Source organism: Mizuhopecten yessoensis, unplaced genomic scaffold (assembly GCF_002113885.1).
Source record: "Mizuhopecten yessoensis strain PY_sf001 unplaced genomic scaffold, ASM211388v2 scaffold716271, whole genome shotgun sequence".
In the NCBI taxonomy this organism is placed as follows: Eukaryota; Metazoa; Mollusca; class Bivalvia; order Pectinida; family Pectinidae; genus Mizuhopecten; species Mizuhopecten yessoensis.
The window spans coordinates 1-20,823 of NW_018480033.1; the positions used below are offsets into that span (position 1 = coordinate 1).

Genomic DNA, 20,823 nt, shown 5'->3' on the forward strand with positions numbered 1-20,823 from the left:
TACAGGTACCACAGGAATATCTGTACAGATACCACTAGTATTTTTTACAGATACCACAGGAATATCTGTACAGATACCACTAGTATTTTTACAGGTACCACAGGAATATCTGTACAGATACCACTGGTAATTTTACAGATACCACAGGAATATCTGTACAAATACCACTAGTATTTGTACAGGTACGACAGGAATATCTGTACAGATACCACTAGTATTTTTACAGGTACCACAAGAATATCTGTACAGATACCACTACTATTTTTTACAGATACCACAGGAATATATGTACAGATACCACTAGTATTTTTACAGGTACCGCAGGAATATCTATACAGATACCACTAGTATTTTTACAGGAACCACAGGAATATCTGTACAGATACCACTAGCATTTTTACAGGTACCACAGGAATATCTGTACAGATACCACTAGTATTTTTACAGGTACCACAGGAATATCTATACAGATACCACTAGTATTTTTACAGGTACCACATGAATATCTGTACAGATACCGCTTATATTTTTACAGATACCGAAGAAATATCTGTACACGTACGACAGGAAAATCTGTTAAGGTACCACGGGTAAATATTCAAAGCTGTTTAACGTAGGTAAATCTGTATAGGTAACACAGGTAAAACTCTATAGGTACACAGGTAAACCCGTAAAGTCAACTGAGGTAAAGCTGTAATTGTACCGGTAGAACAGTACAGGGATGCACATGTAACATAGTTAAGACACATGTTACATAGTTAAGACACATGTAACATAGTTAAGACACATGCTACATAGTTAAGACACATGTTAAAATTAGCATTCGTTACTTCTTATTTCTAATAAAATAATTGTTTTAATGTCACAACATGTTCGAGGTTTTTTTCTGACAAAAGTCAGAAAATGAGTAGATACTTAAGTCGTGATTAGTAAATTGATGGACGATCAGAACAGGAACGTCTATTTTAGCACGTAATGAAGTATAGGACGTTTAAATATATAAGTTTATCGTTAACATCATTACGATCTTTTTTGCTCGTTAATTCATGAAATGTTCAATATCTGCATCGCATCAGTTTGCTAACTCCATGCTGTATGGTGGTTTGCTTTTGATTATTGCTAAGCCATGAAAGAATATTTCAAAATCAGTGTACAGCTTTTAAAGAAACATCATCTGCTTTTGGGTTTACGAAGTATATGATGTGACAATTGTATTAGTTGTTTTGTAGACACCGACACCGTCATAAACACACATCTCCTCTACGACAATTTACAACTGTACGACACAAAATATTCCTATATGACAAAACAATAACAATACACATCGCCGTACAAGGACACGTTACATTTCTATGATATGATAAAACTGTAAGGCAAGTTAAAACCACCTAACAACTCCTTTACGACACGTAACAACAACACGACACATGATATTTTGGTGACAACTTCACGACGCGTTACAACTATACAACACAAACGTTATGTTAAAACCCCACGATATATTACAATTCTACGACATATTACATCTCTATGACACGTTACATCTTTACCTATACGACACATAGTATCTTTACGACATGGTTTATCTTTACCTTTACGACACAAATTATCTCTACGACACGTTACAATTCTACGACACATAGAATCTCTACGACACGTTACATCTTTACCTATACGACACATAGTATATCTACGACACGTTACATCTTTACCTATACGACACATAGTATTTCTACGACACGTTACGTCTTTACCTATACGACACATAGTATATCTACGACACGTTACGTCTTTACCTATACGACACATAATATCTCTACGACACGTTACATCTTTACCTATACGACACATAGTATCTCTACGACACGTTACATCTTTACCTATACGACACATAGTATCTCTACGACACGTTACATCTTTATCTATACGACACATAGTATTTCTACGACACGTTACGTCTTTACCTATACGACACATATTATCTCTACGATACGTTACGTCTTTACCTATACGACACATATTATCTCTACGACATGTTACATCTTTACCTATACGACACATAGTATTTCTACGACACGTTACATCTTTACCTATACGACACATATTATATCTACGACAGGTTACATCTTTACCTATACGACACATATTATCTCTACGACACGTTACATCTTTACCTATACGACACATAGTATATCTACGACACGTTACATCTTTACCTATACGACACAAAGTATTTCTACGACACGTTACGTCTTTACCTATACGACACATATTATCTCCACGACACGTTACATCTTTACCTATATGACACATAGTATATCTACGACACGTTACATCTTTACCTATACGACACAAAGTATTTCTACGACACGTTACGTCTTTACCTATACGACACTTATTATCTCTACGACACGTTACATCTTTACCTATACGACACTTATTATCTCTACGTCACGTTACACATACACAGTCTATTGTCCGTGTTTATTTTCATAATATTTAAGACATGGCGTATTGCATTACCTTCCCGTGGCAGCAGTTGTTTTAATATTACCTTGGAATAGCGGACAAATATTCCATGCTTTCACACCGGATTGACTCATATACTGGCCCAGCCCTATCTCCAGCATGAACAGGGGCACACCTCCCAGCACCAAGAACGTCATATACGGTATGAGGAAGGCACCTTTAACATGACATAATTTGTACATTATCATATGACGATATTGACGAGCCTTTGGTTTCCACCTTAAAAAATAACGAAACATACTCAGTAATGTACGAAGCGTATGGCAATAGGGTTACATGCATTTCCCCTGAAAATAACACTTTCCTTGGTTCCCTCACGCAGCGACGTAATGACATTATCATTGGTGTTGATAATCATGTGCCATGTTTAAAATTAATCTACCTGTGCAACGCTCGCCAAATAGTCTGTGTAATTGCAAATATATTAAGAAAACAAATCTAACTACCGTTTTGTTTTCGGCGTAATCTCCCTATGTACTCATCTTTATAGAACCTTAGCTTTTGTGAGTACCGTAAACCATACACAAACAAACGGTGGCATATATTTCCAACTGAGAAACGGAAGTTGCAGTAGAGTTTGCAGTGCCGTATTTGTTTGAGGTTTTACTTCTTCGCAAACAGCAAATCAAACAAAACATAAATTTGTAAACTAACGAGAAGCTAGTTAACGGCGGTCCTTTTGAAGCACGGTAGTCTAGTGGTTTATTGTGTTTTTTATCACACTAACATTTGAGTACTTGTTTATTTCCAGGTTAACACATATTGTTTTGTCCATCCCCTGATCACTACATCACTGTATACAAATTGTGTGCCTGTTTTTTGTTTTTTGTAATTAACATACTCTTTGTTGAGCCCCGGTTATTAAGAAAATGTTGTCACTTTATCTGTTTTCCGATAGCCACAGTACACTTAGGTGAGGTAATTTTATAAGAACTGTTCATCTTCCGATAATTTATTTATCTTGTACTTCATAATAATTTAAAGAATTATACTGTCCATTTACACATGCGATGTACAAGATTATGCTTCATTCATGATGTTATAATTATTTGGTATTTCATATCACTGTTGTATCTATTATACGTTGCTATATATGCTTATGAGCCGTAAGGCTTCAAGTTGAATAAACAATACAATACAGTGGTAGGACGCCGGGCTCGTGACCGAAGGGGTGCGGGTTCGAGTCACGGCACGGCTCTATGTTGTATCTTTGAGCAAGATACTTTACTCCGCTTGTTCCAGTCTACTCAGCTGTAAATGAGTACGTGGTCGGGCAGTGCTAGAATGGTTGAATGCTAGCTGTTAGCGCCGAAATGACAGCTCCGGCTGTATGCTCCCCAGGGAGCTGAGAAAGATATTGGCTGGTTGCAAAGGCCCTCTAACCACGATTAATAATTTGTGAGCCGCTTCGAGACTACCTACGAACTAGGTTGTGATAAAGCGGTATATAAGAACCTCCAATTATTATTATTATTATTATTATTATTATTATTGATGGATGGGTGATTGGAAGTCGAGCCGCACCTGATTAACTGATCTTGGTTACGTGACTCATAGGCATTAAAATAAACGCAATAGGTCATTCAATTACATTTTCATGATGTACAAAAGATATTTGCAACATATTTTGGGGGTAATTGACTCAAATTCGAAAACTTTCTCCCCCCAATATCTGTTCCCTTTTGATATAAACTTCACATTAATACATATACAATATAATTACTACAATTAATGGTTCGTTTTAGACAATATGAAGAAATTATGAAATCTATTTCCAACATTGTTATGCTATATTAATAATGAAATACCAATTTAACATTCTTTATATCGCTAGGGTATCAGGTTTTTTCCAATACCGTTTCTAAATCTAAGAATGCACGTATAAAACTATAAATATAACTGTGATCTTAATGAACGTGTTAAATGCTGAAATTTATTTCGGTTGTCAGTCACTCGTTGTTTCACCGCGCGACTTTGATAGACAGTTTGTTAAGCTATAGGGGAAATCTGAAGATCTAAACAATCTAGTCAGATGTTACGTTAATGTCACGTTCAAGTCTATTTTCCCACTGACTATCAACTCAACACAGAAAAGGTCATTTGGGCCAATAAAGCTAAGGAAATTTGAGATTGTTGAGATTACTCTGTATAATGCTCTCGTATCGGCTTAAGGTCAGGGCGGCCTAACAAGAAATGCTTTATTGCAAATGGTTCGTGACATGCGAAACATTTTGACTAGTCATCATGTCTCAATAAATATGAATGGATAATGCATGAACCATCTCGTTCTGCGGTTTTCTCTATAGCATGGATACCATTAACCGATTTGAGGTTTTATGGAGAGTGATTTATTGTGTACGAATTCATTCCAATTACTATGCCACTTTGACCTTAACAGAATGTGTTATAAAATGTTGAAATTCTGTAAAATGAAGTTTAAAATCAACAGGTGATAGCAATAAAGCCGTGTTTGTTGTTCGAGCTGCCCTTTCTTTGCCTGGTAATCTCACAAGTCTGGGAACCAAGCATAATGCAGTGTGACATTTTGAGAAAGACACTATTTTATCTCTGTATTACGAACACAATTTCATACTTGCAAATAATGGAACTAACTATTGACCGTTGTGTTCTTATTTGTTAACGTATGTTTTTCTTTTTGCGACTCAAATCAGTATTTCAATTCGTATATATAAGAAATAAACAACAGTTCGTTCTAATTATAACAACTAAAATACGTTTACTCACCTCCCCCGTTTTTGTAGCAGAGGTAGGGAAATCGCCATATATTTCCAAGTCCTACTGCGCATCCTACACAAGAGAGAATAAAGTCTGATTTGTTCGACCATGTGTCCCGGTGTACCTCGTCCTTCTCCACATCTAGTAGTCCTTCCGCCACAGTCATCTCAACATCGTCATCTGAAAAGATGCATGGACCATGTACAATATATAGGTGGCAGAGTACAGTAGAAATGGCTTGACCCTAAAAATAAATAGCATGTCTCGGAAAAACATGGATAGCAGATTAATCCTGCATAACACACCTACATATATATATAGATATTTATAAACTACATTTTGAATACGTTTTTTTTTTTAGAAGAATGAATATTTTTTCAAAAAGTGATTTCCCCAGATTTGGGACTTGTGAAAACCATGGTTACCACATCAAAAAATGCAAAAAACATTATTTTTAAAAATTTGACCCACGCAAGTAGTATTTTTTTTTCTTAAAACCTGTCTTAAATTAAATATCACCTACTCGGTCACAAATACTGACGTTTTAGCATCGGTCGTCAAACTAGATTTTTCACAATATTTACACATGTGCTGTGTACAAAAAAAAAGACTACTTGAAAAGCATGCTTTTGTTGTGTAGACACAGATTCGTAAATGCCCAAAAATGTGAAGCCCACATAGTCCAATTCATCATGTATATGCCAATTTTAGAGCTGATTTTTTTTTAGTTTTGATACATGTAATATTACAGGGGTTATTCATTGTACAAAAATATCACCCATGACCACCGTACGCTACTGTACACTGCTACCTTAACATGAAACCTAGTATTAAACGTTTGTAGATTATAGACCATACTGCTATCACAGGGATGACCTGGTGGGTTATTTATCGCAGGACTGACCAATGTGTACTCCACACCACAAGGACGACAAATATATAGTTCATAGATCTAGACCAGTAGTGACCTGCTGTTTACTAAATATGACAGGTGCTATCTGATGTTTCATATATACATAGCACAGGGTTGACCTAATTATTACTATATATCACAGGGTTGACCTGATTATTACTATTTATCACAGGGTTGACCTAATTCTTACTATTTAACACAGGGTTGACCTAATTAATATTATATATCACAGGATGACCGGGGAATTAAAACATAGCACAGGGTTGACCTAACTTATACTATATATCATAGGGTTGACCTGATTATTACTATTTAACATAGGGTTGACATAATTATTACTATTTATCACAGGGTTGACCTAATTTTTATTAAATATAAGGGAGTTGACCTAATTATTACTATATATCACTGGGTTGACCAAATTATTACTTTATATCATAGGGTTGACCTGTTTATTGATATATATATCACAATGTAGACCTGATTTGTTATACTTATTATAGTGTTGACCTGACATGTTATATTCATAACATTTTAGACACCATGTGTACACTATATAATAGTGGTTGCCAGATGTGAGTAATACATCACTGGGGAGACCAGATATTTACTTTATATCACAAGGTTAACCTGATGTGTTTTTCAATCACGGTGCTATTCACTTTATATCACAATGTGTTCTATAGATCACAGGGTGGCCCGATATTGATTATTTATCACAGAGGAGACCTGATATACAGTATAAATAAGCGGAAAGTAAAGCTACCACAAAGTATTCTCGTTGGTGCGAATTATATCAATAGTCCCCATGCATATAGAAAAGAAAGGCAGACATGTTTGTTTTACGATCAATCGTTTAATGTTAGTTAGACATGAGTGTCCATTTCATATGAGATTTATGACACGAGTCTAATATTTTTTCAATTTAGCGAGCGTCTGGCGAGCTTAAATAAAAAATTCGTGACGAGTTTCATAAATTTCATATAAAATAAAAACGATTGTAAGATCCTTTTTATCACAGAATCAAGATTTGTGGCATTTATTCTTTAAAACGAAAATTCTCATGCAACCCTGCAATTAGTCCGAATTATTCTGACGTTTTATCGACTTTTTTTTATATCGGTTTGTCGTCGATTAACGTCAGAACTCCGGCCCTCTATAATATGCGGGAAATAAGCGACCCGCGTCAGGGTCGCTCGTCAAACTGATATTTTAGAAACAAATCGTCACTTTCACACACATGTCGCACATGGATCGAAAGATCTATTCTTTATACACAAGATGAACATACATGACATGCCTCAAACAATTACATCCTTAATATGTAAATTCATTTCAAAGACCTGATATAGGAGCTTGTTTTGATCAACAGATAATGAGAAAAAATGTGAATGATCTTATATCATAAGACAATAACCTATGTAGTATGTTGTCATACGATACAATAACAAACTCCTGTGTTTAGGTCGCGAGCAATTTCAGATATCGTATGAAAAATGTCATATTGTAACATTTTTATCATATACATGTGTGGTGAAGAGAAAAAAAACCACAGAATGTTTATGTTATACAGTAAGTGACATGTAGGTGCACAATGCAAATACCCCTACTTTCTTTTCTGTTTTTCAGACTAGGTCAAATCCGTTGCCAGAGGGAGTCCAGTTTATCAAGAAGCAAACCCAAGATCAATCAAGATGCATCACAGCATCTACTTTCTTTTCTGTTTACACAAAGACAAATTTCACAGTGAAAAAACCACATACAGATGTTTAATCATTAATTTCGAAACTCGTTGGCTATACTACAGATGGTTGAAAAATGTATTCTTTGAAATATGGTCTTGATCCGGAACTAAAAACAAGTGTCTGCAAACGTATAAAAATACCGACACCAAGATGTTAAAACATCGGCTTGTTTGTTGGTAAAACAAATAATTTCTTAGCAGCTTCACCTGACTCGTTGCTCTCATGCTCATGTTGTAGTGATAGTTTAACTGAAATCAAATGCCCACTTTTTGTCAAATGTGACAAATGTTCAGATTTTGGCAAGTGCTCAGTACCACCAAGCTAACTGAAATCTGGATGAAATTAGCATCTGTCATTAAAAACTTGTTCTTTGTATAAAGCCAAAGTGCAGGACAGTATAAAATTAGCAATAACTAGTAAAATTTAGTGTGACTTTTTTTTTGTATATACGGTGAATGGAAAATTTGTACAGAGAATACAATTTGATGTTTTCTTCTACAGTGTTATATTGAAAAACCTTGTTGGATGTTTTCAAATTGTATTACCCCAATTACCCAGTCACCAGAAAGAAGCGAGAAAACAGTGTCTTCATTTTTCTGTCCATCATCTTAAGGTATCCTCAAAGAAGGCTAAAATGTCCAAAATCTGGACGACAGGAGTGTTATTCCGTCTTTACGTATTGCAGAGTTATCTTATCATGGGAGCAGGTATTGATTGTTACGTCATTGGTTTGTGCGAGAAAATTACGTCGTTCTCGCAAAAATTGATGACGTTGCTCTCACAAACAAGTGACGTAACAATCAATACCTGCTCCCAATAGAAGATAACTCTGCAATACGCAAAGACGGAATAAGTGAGGGTGAGAGTGAGGGTGAGGGTGGCCAAAAATAGTATCATTCTAAATGTGCTTAACAAACACAGGCATCACTGCCAAAAGTTAAGATGTGGTATTATACAGCGCTAGTACGCATGTTGAATTGATTGTGCGTTGCTTCACTTGCTAATACATCAATCAATACGATATCCATTGACTACACCGATGATATCTTCCTCAACTTGGGATAACATAATATTTATTGATAATTAGTCATGAACTTATATTTTTTTTTACCAAATACAAAAGAATAATATTTACATTAAGTGATTTGAATGTTCATACACATCTAGAATTTGTACATCATAGGCAAGTCTGTCTATAAATATGAGAGTATTTTTGATGTTGAATTTAGTTTTCAGTGGTTGTTAATACCTTGCCATTTTGAGTTAAATGGATACTTGGTGCATTGACATAGTTATACACATATATACAGGTAATATTTGACTTTTGATTTTATGATCAGGCAGTTGTAGATATTTGTATTTCCAAAGCAACGTTAATCCAATCACACCGCCCCCCCCCCCCCCCCCCAAAAAAAAAAATCATAGTAAACACTATTTTTTCCAAGTTAACTTATTACAAGTTAATGAAACAAATGTGTTAAAATAGGACTCAACATTTAATTTAAAACACTTCCATACAGAAAAATGGCCCCAACAGTATGATGCAGTATGATACATGATAAGTTTTTGAATTTATTATTTGTCAACTTCAGTCATTTTTTTGAGTTTATATTCATTCACTGGGATTCGTTACAAACATATACATGCTTTACTGTTATGGATCAATGTGTGCTGTCATATTTTGATTCACGCACGTAAAATAAACCCCTTAAATACACATCTGCTATACACACGTGCTGTAGCCCATATCAGTACGACATACATATGTGTGTATTATTCACGTACCTACCGTTTCTAGAATCATGTTAAAGATTATCCATGTTTTCAAACACGTTTCTAAGAGAGTAGCATATCGGCTGTCATAAGGAACCGCCGATATAGCCTCCCTTTTTGTGTTGAATTTCTACAGTAAGATTTCGCGTGTTGGAATTTTGTTTAACCGAATATTTCCGGTTTTTAACCGGTTTTTATTCGGAGCGGCTTATGCTCTGCAAAAAATCACGGCGAAGTGTTGATTCGCCTATTAAACTCAATTCAAATTTTCACCTTCCCTTATTTGAGCGGTATTTCTCCGTTTTCTGCTATTTTCTCAAAGCGTGTTGGAAAACTGACGAGAAACTGATAAATGATTACTTCACACTTGATTTCGGAGACGTACATGGTCATCTTTTGGGAAATTCTTTCCTCTTGGAACAAACGTCAATTAATGTACATAACTCCAGTATGTCCTTGGAATGTTCAAACATTTACATTCAAACAATTTTACATTTTCTGGAATAGCCGGAACATCAGTCCGGCCATGCATGAGACAACGCGTGTTTGTTTGCTCGTGTTCGTATAAAATTCAGAATGATATTGAATAACACGTTTTGATATGTTGAAACTTAATCCCGGTTACCATAAGATGCGGTTGATTATCAAAAATACTTTAAATGTGTCTTTATTTTATAGTTCACCACAGTAATTGACATGACCCATTGTTGTAAATGATTTATCTTCTCTCCTCATTGCTACAGGAACTCGGCGTTTAAATCAAATCCCTTTGTCCAATACTGTTTATTTACACGTGTGCAGACATAAGATCGCGGTCATTTTGCAATTAAACTTAAATAAGACAATCTGTGAAACAAAAATGATTGAAGGATTTTATTTAAATTCATAACTGGGAAATGTTAGAGTGTGGAGTTACGATAATCGGTTGTTTATAAGTTGTCTGTAACAATATTTCCAGTCTTAATCTAATCCACTATGACAATACACCCGCACCGAGTGCGGTTTATTCAATTAGTGTGCTACACCACCCATGTCAGTATGCATGTATCTGGGTCAGACGCGGTACAGATCTAACTTTTGATAAGGGATCAGACGATCTGGTCAGTTTCCATAGCAACCTTGGGGATAGGAAGTAGATACAAAATAGCTTAGACTGGAATTTCGGGCTTTGGGTGTAAAATGAATTGCAACATTCAAAGCGATACTACGGGTTCTTTATGAATGATTGGTCAGTTGGTTGTACATGGTCTAACTTAATACTATCTTCAGCTGAGGTCATACGCAAACGTACATGAATAATAAAGTGTTATAGTATGATATCTTGATCTTAAATGAGTTATTGATTAATTTAGTTTTCATGACTTAGTGGAGTGAAGCAGTAATTTTAATCCAAAATTCAAATTATATGTTGACGTGTTGTGTCACGTTGTGAGAATATGTGAACATGTAGTGCCACAATGTGCCATAAGCTAACTAATTCAAGACTGATGAATGAAATGATATCTTATAAAAAACGATGCATATGCAGCTAACGAGGTCCGCCTACAAGATGTGATTATTTATTATTACTTGGAACGGCTGCGTTCGTTGTAATCCATAGTATTCCGTCTTTGCGTATTGCAATGATTGTTATTTACTGCTTATCATTCATCATTAATTTAAGCTAATTGACTGGTATAAGAATTGTCACATAATAGCAATTTAAAGTGGTCATCGGGTTTTCGCTAGTGCAAGGAAATTAACAGACAAACAAACCGTTTCAGGACAAACGCATACATTACACACAGCTGAAAACACAATTTTAAACCCACTATTTACTATCAGGTCTTTTCGCATTTCGTGTGTTTAGTTTTATTCAGCTTGATCGGTATCGGTACTGATTTGCTTGGTCTTTAATAATGGCACAGAAACGTTTATATTAACTTCATAGAAATTAAACTAGCAAGAAATATCAGAAGGGAAACTTGATGAGGCAAAAGCAAACACATTACATTAAAGTTTTACGAAATAGATATACCAGTAACAACCCGCCTGTAATGCATTTGTGTGTTACAACTCAGCACAAGTATATACACACTGACTTTTCGGTCAGGCTCTAAATATAACTTCACTACTCGTTTTTTAACCTGGCTACATGTATATAAACCAGGGGCGTTTCTAGGATATTTGAAAGAGGAATCAAATCTTTTTGGACCTTTTTTTTGCTAAAAAACATAAAATAATTGTGAAATGCACTAATGTAGCGGTTCCTGACTTGGAGCATGCATATTTTATAGTTAAAGTGTCAGGGTTTGACATTTTTTATGCCGAATTCTTTCCATTAACTGTCTATGGTATATTAAAATGATTGGATGGATCTTAACAGCAGTAGACCAATAACGAGAAATTCCAAATTCTAGGGTATAAGGCGTTACTTACGCCCTCACCTGGACCCGCCCCTGTAAAACCTCTTTTTCTAGTAACCTCTCAGAGTTGTAAAGAGTTGTCACTTCAAGCTAAAATTTGCCATAAAATCATTTTAGACATTCCGAGATATCTAAACTTCATGACGATGCTTTGACAAAAATAACGTGTTTTTTTTATATATATAAGGGTGTAACAAAACAACCAAGACACTTCTAATATCTTTACCCATAAGTTTAGGAAACAACACACCAAGGGACGCGTGTTTAAAAGCCGCCAGCATACTGACGGACGTGTGGAACGTCAATAGTGTAGCAGTAGCAGGCACACCAGTAGGGAACATTCCTACCAAAACTACCTCTCACCAACTGCTGACCAAGTAAGCTAAGTGTGTAGGAACGTTACAAACGGCGACATATCTTACCTTTTTCCTTGATATCATTGTGCGCGAGAGATGGGTGATACATCATGTCCGTCTGCCTGTTAAACCAGCAATGGTCGATCACGCACGAGTACCGCTGTAGATCAGTGGAGCAGGTCGGCCCAACCAGTTTCACAGTGTACGTGTTTAAAGAACCTCTGTAACTAACTTGCGCAGGGCTGTTTTGTCAAACTATAAACTCTCAATGTCAGTATTCTGCTTTTTATGAACATTTGCCTTTTTGTCGATACGGATGAGTTGCTTAATATCTACTTTTTTATAGGCTGTATCGCAGTTGGGGGCATTTATTTTAATCATATTTAACAAGTGTTCCATTTAATATGACCTCTTCCCCACAAAATCTGTATTTGAATGCCTCCGCATAAGCCACGTTAATTGTGTTAAAAAAGAGATTAAACTATTTCTCCACTGAGCACATGATCTGATTTATGGACTATCGAGAATTCATTAACACCAAATCAATACATTTACTGACAAAGTAAAATATTTAAAATGATAGGTGTTTATTCACGCGTATATAAATACATCGCCTGTATTAAGAACAAAACTATCGCGTTAAGGTGCAAGACAGATGGGACGAAATTGATACATTTCGGGACAGATAGTAAGATATCCCTGTAAGAGGAGCGAACTATAGACATCGGTGTTATAACTGGACTTGACAGTCATCTTGTATGGCCAAGTTAAAGATTGTGAAGGGATTAAGGCAATTTTGCCTGCTGAGAAGTTTCGGAGGTAGTGGAGTTCGGGTAGGCAATGATCCTACTCGTCTCATTCCGTCTTTGCGTATTGCAGAGTTATCTTCTCTTGGGAGCAGGCATTGATTGTTACGTCACTTGTTTGTGAGAGTAACGTCATCAATTTTTGAGAAAACGACGTAATTTTCTCGCACAAACCAATGACGTAACAATCAATACCTGTTCCCAAGAGAAGATAACTCTGCAATACGCAAAGACGGAATGAGTGGACGGACTAGTAATGATTGGGACTAAAGTTGTGTATGTTTACCAAAACAGGAATTCAATATAATCCCTTGGGATACACAGGAGATACTTACGTAGTACACGTTTTCATTTTACGACATGACGATCAGCCTTAATGTCATTTTTATATTCAACTATATACAGTCAAACCTTTTTTTAAATTGAAAAGGACGATTTTGAATAACTGCGTGAAAACCAACTGACAAGATTTGTATAACACTTGTTGTTTTACCTTTATAACAATGTAAAGGTATACTTAATGTCAATATGAAAGTAAGCTTAGGTCTCGTGTCAAATTAGTCAATTGCTAGTACTTTAAATCGTTTGCATTGTAACGAAAAATGTATATACTACTGTACTCAAGCAGATCAATTGCTTTCACATATGAACTTATCTGGTGATTAAAAATATAGTATAGAAGGAGGTTTTTATATACAACATTAAAATATGTAATTACAGGTTGAATGATACGAAAACTTCCACCTAATACAGCTGTACATTGTAATTAATGTTTGGAATACTGTATCGATTACTGAAGGTAACAGGTGCTATTACCTGCGTATGTTTACATTCATTTTCCAAAAGCTCACTGTGAAGTCGTTTTGTTGTTATAATGGTAAGTTAACAATATGCTGGTGTTAATGAAAATGCCTCGCTATACCGCGTTTCTCTCTCATTATACTCGTCATACAAGTTTTCTTAGAAATGTCTTCATGTACCGTGATTCGTTATTCAATACCAGTGAGTAGTAGCCTACATCATACGACAAATGTCAACCAATGGAATTCCCTGCAAGCACCGAATATTTCATTCGGAAAGCTCCCCCTTTATCATGCAAAACTAAGATCAACGTAGCGACCATGTTCTTCCCGAACACCAATTAACGTCTGGCTTCAAAAAGATAACATTAACATCGACATCGAGTTTTTTTGGACAACTCGTACACATTTTACACCTTTGTGTGCATACGCTTCACTGGTCATTTGTCTGTTGAAGGTGACAGTGTACATGTCGTACTAGTCATCGAAACGTCACATAGAAAATTTTATTGGTTGTGTAACAACCACTTTTCATAATCCATACTTACCAACCTGAAGAAAATGTTTAGAAACAGGGGGAATAGATATTGTTGCGTATTGTCTAATACTCAATATCCATGGTGAATTTTCAGACATAACACAGATTGAGATTGATGATTTGTCGAAAGCCTAATTTTCCAGTAGTTTGTGAAGTCGTATGCCAATAGATTAAATGAATTTCCTATTTCGTTCGAAAATAAATGTAATTTCGTGTTACTTACTTACAGCGACAACATGTAAACACGACGAAAAATAGGCGTTCACAAAAAGGAATACCTCAATTTAAAAATAAACCAAATACTTATTATATATATTTCAAAATTCAGATTCTCTGAAGGGGCCCCCGAATAAGTCCTCTTTATGTATACACTGCACGTGGGATACATTCATAGTCTCTTCAATGTCCCCGAAACAGAACACCAAGAGAAAACCCACCCCTGATTATGCAGGGGCCCCCATAGTAGTCGCCGCTCACAATCATGTAGAGGGATACAGCAAGCTTTCTCTTAACCGAATATGCACGTGTTGAGCTGGAACTGTGTGTGTACAGTATTACTCTATTAGTACCTCGTTAATGATAAAGTTTGGTTTTAAGTTTTTATAGGGAATAACGTCCTATCAACAGCTAAATTCTTTTTCATTTAAAAGCGTGCCTCCATGTGTGTTCTGTATGCATGGATGTCTGTATGTGTGCTGGAGGCAGGGTATGTCGGTATAATTGTCTCCTTGTAATAGCGCAGCTCTGATGCCAACTTTGTATTGTTATCTCGCTGAAACACCATGATGAAGGCACGCAGCATACAGTAGCATTCCGCCCGGTTTCATTATACTGACAACAGGCGAACCAGTTATTGGCATTTCCCTAAATGCTGAATGTTAAGCAAGGAACTTCTATTTTTAATGACTATGTTTTTGGTACGTCCTAGCCTGAGAACAGAACTCATTGTCTTGCTCATTTGGGCGAATGTCTAACATTAAAGCAAAAAGTGAGGCCCAAATATTGCAATGGGTGCAGCAGATTTCTTGTGGTCGTATTTGTATCTTCATTACTCGCCTTTGAATTAATGAAGTATATTCATTTTCCGGACTTGCATGCCACGGTGATGTTGGCATTTCAGAAAGATAGCACTTTAAGACAAATATAGTTGTTGCTTGGACATGAATATACAAAACAAATGAAACTTCTGTCTAGGTAATCTTAAAAAAGTACAGTATTGTTAATAGATCTATTTTTTTTAATTGTAGTTCATGATAACATTCTCAAGAAGTCATTATACAGGCGGTATTGTTCTATTCTACATAGTTAACTTTATACTTAAAATGTCGAATCAAGTCTCTGGTTTTGTAGGTCTCCCTGTTATGTTGACCTTTGCCATTTGCCAGAATGACATGTTGTACTTGTACATTGTATAGGTATGATGCACACGGTCGTCATTGGGACCCCAGTCTCCTGGTGGCACTATCGAGTTCATCAGCCTCTGACAAAATAAAACAAAACCAAATGTTGATTACAACAAAGCAAGAACAAAGTAAAATTGTCACAATTCTTTTCTATTATTTAGGAAAAGTTTAAAATGTGAGACAAGGTTGCCCGTCTGCTGGTATTTCATATATCACTCATTACTCATTTTTGTTCATTTCAGGGCAAAGACCTGCTGGGATGCATAGCATGTCAGGAACAATTCACAGTAAAACATTTATTAATTGACCTTCAGCCAAAGCGTGACACTTTCTTTAATACTGTTGCATGTCTTAAATCTCTGTTCGAAAGTGTAAAAACAAAATGTACCTTTACCAAAAACATGTTGGTTTGTTCCGAAAAATGTATCTGACAGTCATTTTAAGTATCCAAAATGACATTTGTTTTTTTACTTTCTCGTTTGTTTTGAATCATTACTTCTAACATGATTTTATCGACCATTTCTTGGTCCTTATGCCGTCTCCTGTGTTGATGGGCCATTCAGAATGCAATAATGATATAGTACATACAGCTACTCCCATCCAAGATAGCCCAAGGCGCATATTCATATTTCATGACTCTATGCAATGTGTATTAATAATCACTTATGGAGTTTAACGTACTATTAACATTAATGGTTATTTAAAGAGATTTTAATGTACTCTTAACAGATATGGTCATTTCAGGACAGTTCAACGTACTGTTAACAGCAAGGGTAATTTAAGGACATGACTTCAGAGTAATGCATGCGTGTGTGCATGAGGCAGGATGGTGGCGATGCTATCATGTGTAGGTACACCACTTAGGAAAACTGACAAACTGAAAAAAATCACCATCACCCGAAGTCAACGATTTCATTTACGTAGTTGTAAAACCCCACAAAACATGTGATTGTAGTTAAATGTAAATCACAAATCAAAAGGGTTAAAAGTTAAACCAAGTTTTATATTCTCTCCTTGGTACTTACAACTCTCGCCTTGTCGTTCAGATTTGAATGAGTGGCGGTAAGGTTTGGTAGCCGTGCTGGTTGATTGTACAAAGTTTAATATCCTTTCATCAGCTAAAGTCATTTAAGGACGTGTCTCCATATGAATTGTGTATTGGGGCATATGTATATGTGTGCCGGAGGCAAGGGTATGTTGGTTTATAGCTCGGATCTGATGCCGACTTTATTGTCCTATGTTACAGAAAAACCATGCCGAAGGCAACCAGCGCAGCATGCCGCCCGGTCACATTAATTTTTTTATAGGGACAATGAGAAAGCCAGTTGTTACCATTGCCCTAAATAGTGAAGGTGAAGCAGGGAATAACAATTACCATTTATAAGTACTTTGGTTTGAACCCCCAACTGACTATTTAATGACAATCATTCACAATGTGAGTCATTGGACAATACCTAACAAACAAGGGTTTTCTTCAAAATCTAAATTAATTTGCTTCTCCCATTGCAACACTTTGGATCTTTTTATTTTTCTTGTCCCACTTTTTGTTTTCGGCGTTGTCTCTTCAGGCAGTCACCTTCAAATGTCCTTGGCTGATGCAAAGACATTATGTTCCCCTTCCCGCTTACATTGTCTCAAAATGTGTGTTGGGCACGTGCATAATCTTGGTTTTTCTTCGATGCCTTCTATTAAGGCGTTATCGACAAGACCAAAGTTGTCTTACTTTCACACCTGCAATACTTATCTATGTGTTATCAAACATACATGGCGGGTTTCATTGACCTTAGCTGACGATAGGACGGTAAACCGTAACAACCGCCCAACACCAGTTAGATCGATGGTAAATGATAAATGGTTTATATGTACGAAAACATGCTCATCATGCTTACCTGTGTAAGGGAGCCGCGCTGTTTGACCAGTCGCTTCAGGACGATGACCGGAGTCGGTAGGACGGAGACAAGGCCGATTAGGATTCCGACGATATCTATGTATTCTGGGTATTCGTAACCCTTGTACACAGGACGGTCAAAGTTCACTAGCACAGCAATGAACGCAAGCTATAAATAAATATAGTAATCGTCTGCATAAAAATGTAGTTACTCCTATTTACACTTAGTAACATTTAGTTTACTTTGTTACTTGTAACTTTCAATGTGTTATTTTATGGCTACAATGTCGAATGGTGATTTAGGGGTAGGATCATATTATTAGTCTGGTAACTGGAAAGTTGTAAAGTTTGAACTTTTCACTGGAAAGTTGCAGAATTAGAACTTTTTCGGGTAACTGTAAGTTAAACCTATGTGGTCAGTACCTGCTACAATGTAGGGATGAGTTTAAAAGAATTTGCAAATGTAACTTGCCTATTGAGCAATATATTGTAACGTAAGGTGAATGATTTATTCCCACCAATTAAACGTCACAAGACTGAAATCCGTCTTCGGCAGTTAATGCAGGAACCCCCTGCAGAAATGGGGATTTGCTTTTGTGCCCTCTACTTTGTGGACACAAAAGCGACCAAAATAAGTCTGCTGCACCCATTGCAATATTTTGGATATTTGTATTTCTACTTCTAACTACCTTTCGTTTGCTAGCGACTTCTTTGGCAAAGCCTCAATTTGGTTGTGATGTTGAACGTTCGCCATAGTGAGGAAAGCAATGGGCTCAGAGTCCTTAAAAATGTCAGTTTATATTCCCTGCTTAACGTCCAGCACTTGGAATAACAACAACAACTGTTTCACCCGTTGTCAGTATAATGTGACCGGGCGGAATGTTATGCTGGGTTCCTTTCACATTCCACGTTGTATTTCAGTGAGATAGCACTTTAAAGTTGTCATCAGATACGGGCTATCACCAGGAGGAAACATACACCAACATACCTTGCCTCCAGCACACATACACGCATGCACGCATGCACGCATACACAGCACACATACACACATACACACACTCACATACACACATACACATATACACACATATACACATACACACATATACATATACACATATACACACATACACACATACACACACTCACATACACACATGAACACATACACACACATACACACATACACACATACACAACACACACAAAGACATCTTTAAATGATCTTAGCTGGTGATAGGACGTTAAATCTTATATAACCAACCAATCTTAAGTACGTCGCTCGAACCTAAAACAAGCTTGACTCTAGAGTTACAACATTACACATCGTTATCCTGCCTTTATATTCAAAACCTTCCAAAAGGTTTCACCGAGCAACATTGGCGGCTAAAACGATGGCGAGAAAGGAATACTGATCATAGCGAAACCCACTCTTGTTCTTATTTATCGGTTTAACAAGTTGATAACACCAGATAAGGTCTAGTCAAGTTTTTACAACATTTTGTAAACGTGCGTGAAATACAGATCATTGTACTGTATGCCCCTAAAACTAGCTCTGTTATTGTAGAAATATTCATCATCTGTGTAACAACGATATTAATGCGATTGTATATACCGCTGTAGGTGTACCGGGAATATCCCGTGTAGGACGATATACCCATAAAATATATGTCAGGAAGTTTTCTATATGGAGCGCACTTAATCAAAGGGCTACTGGTGAAAATCAGTATTGTGAGACGACTGAGAGAGTTAACGAACCGTCATTTTTCATTCATAATTTTGGAAATATTCTATCTGATAAATTTTGAATGGCTTTTTACCAGTCGCATACATTCAAACAGAGTTTGCTGGAAATATACGGTAAGTGGTTACGCAGTCGTGAAATATTGCAGAATGTAACTAATAGATAGAATATTTTTTCTAGCATGACTATACCTTTGATAAATCATTTTCTTTAACAAGAGAACTAACAGACCTATATAAAACATAAATTAAGATGGTATACAACATATAACACAAACAAGAGTGTTCCAAGTGTAAAAAGTTTTGCGGAGCTAGACTGGGATTCGAACCCTAAATGAACTTGCCGGTCAACGAAATTGTCCGGGCCGTATCGTGCTTAAGTTATAAACATTTACTGTTTATACGAAAAACAACAGTGAATGGCTGAACGTTGTTTCAAAAGTTGCTGAACATTTCGGTTGAGGACTTAAATGAGCCTGTCGCTCAACATAAAAAATAGACACAAATTTGAATGTCGGTTGTCGTATTGGATAACACACACGCTTTCACACAGACGGTTCATCTGCCTGACCACTTTGGTTTCCTCCCGATACCCAATGTTCCCCTAGCAACAATATCCTGTCTGTGCTTCCGTCTGGGTCAACGAGTGATTAATGTAAACTCGAATAATTTTGTTCATAACTGTTGTAAAGTCGATTAATTTTATATAACATGAACACTTTTCTCTTTACTTTAAAGATATTACCAAGGTATTAGTGTATAGACTTACCATCATAACGTAACGTTATAATTTTATATCCGAATGCCTTAACCTAAATATCGACCTACCATCATAACCAAGGTAAATGAGTGACGACACACAATACTATCCGTGTATACACTTACCACCATGGCTAAAGTGGTGCCAATACACCAGGATATCCGTATATAGACTTTCCAACAAAACTAAGGGGGTGACAATAAACCAGGGTATCTGTATATATACTTACCATCATAACTAGAGGGGTGACAATAAACCAGGGTATCTGTATATAGACTTACCATCATAACTAAGGGGGTGACAATACANCAACCACTTTTCATAATCCATACTTACCAACCTGAAGAAAATGTTTAGAAACAGGGGGAATAGATATTGTTGCGTATTGTCTAATACTCAATATCCATGGTGAATTTTCAGACATAACA

General features: G+C 36.3%; 2 protein-coding genes across 2 annotated transcripts; both read right to left on the bottom strand.

Annotated features, from left to right (window-relative positions):
- Nucleotides 1-2,265: 2,265 nt before the first annotated feature.
- LOC110442490 (creatine transporter-like) lies at nt 2,266-12,742 on the bottom strand. Its single transcript, XM_021486131.1, has 3 exons — nt 12,524-12,742; nt 5,275-5,445; nt 2,266-2,686 (listed from the first exon to the last, which is right to left on the bottom strand). The coding sequence occupies exons 1-3, from the start codon at nt 12,567-12,569 to the stop codon at nt 2,520-2,522; spliced, it is 384 nt and encodes a 127-aa protein (XP_021341806.1). The 5' UTR covers nt 12,570-12,742; the 3' UTR covers nt 2,266-2,519.
- A 3,111-nt stretch (nt 12,743-15,853) lies between these two features.
- Nucleotides 15,854-20,538, bottom strand: LOC110442491 (sodium-dependent proline transporter-like). Its single transcript, XM_021486132.1, has 3 exons — nt 20,521-20,538; nt 17,894-18,061; nt 15,854-16,081 (listed from the first exon to the last, which is right to left on the bottom strand). Exons 1-3 carry the CDS (start codon nt 20,524-20,526, stop codon nt 15,932-15,934), a joined length of 324 nt encoding a protein of 107 aa, XP_021341807.1. The 5' UTR covers nt 20,527-20,538; the 3' UTR covers nt 15,854-15,931.
- Nucleotides 20,539-20,823: the final 285 nt, after the last annotated feature.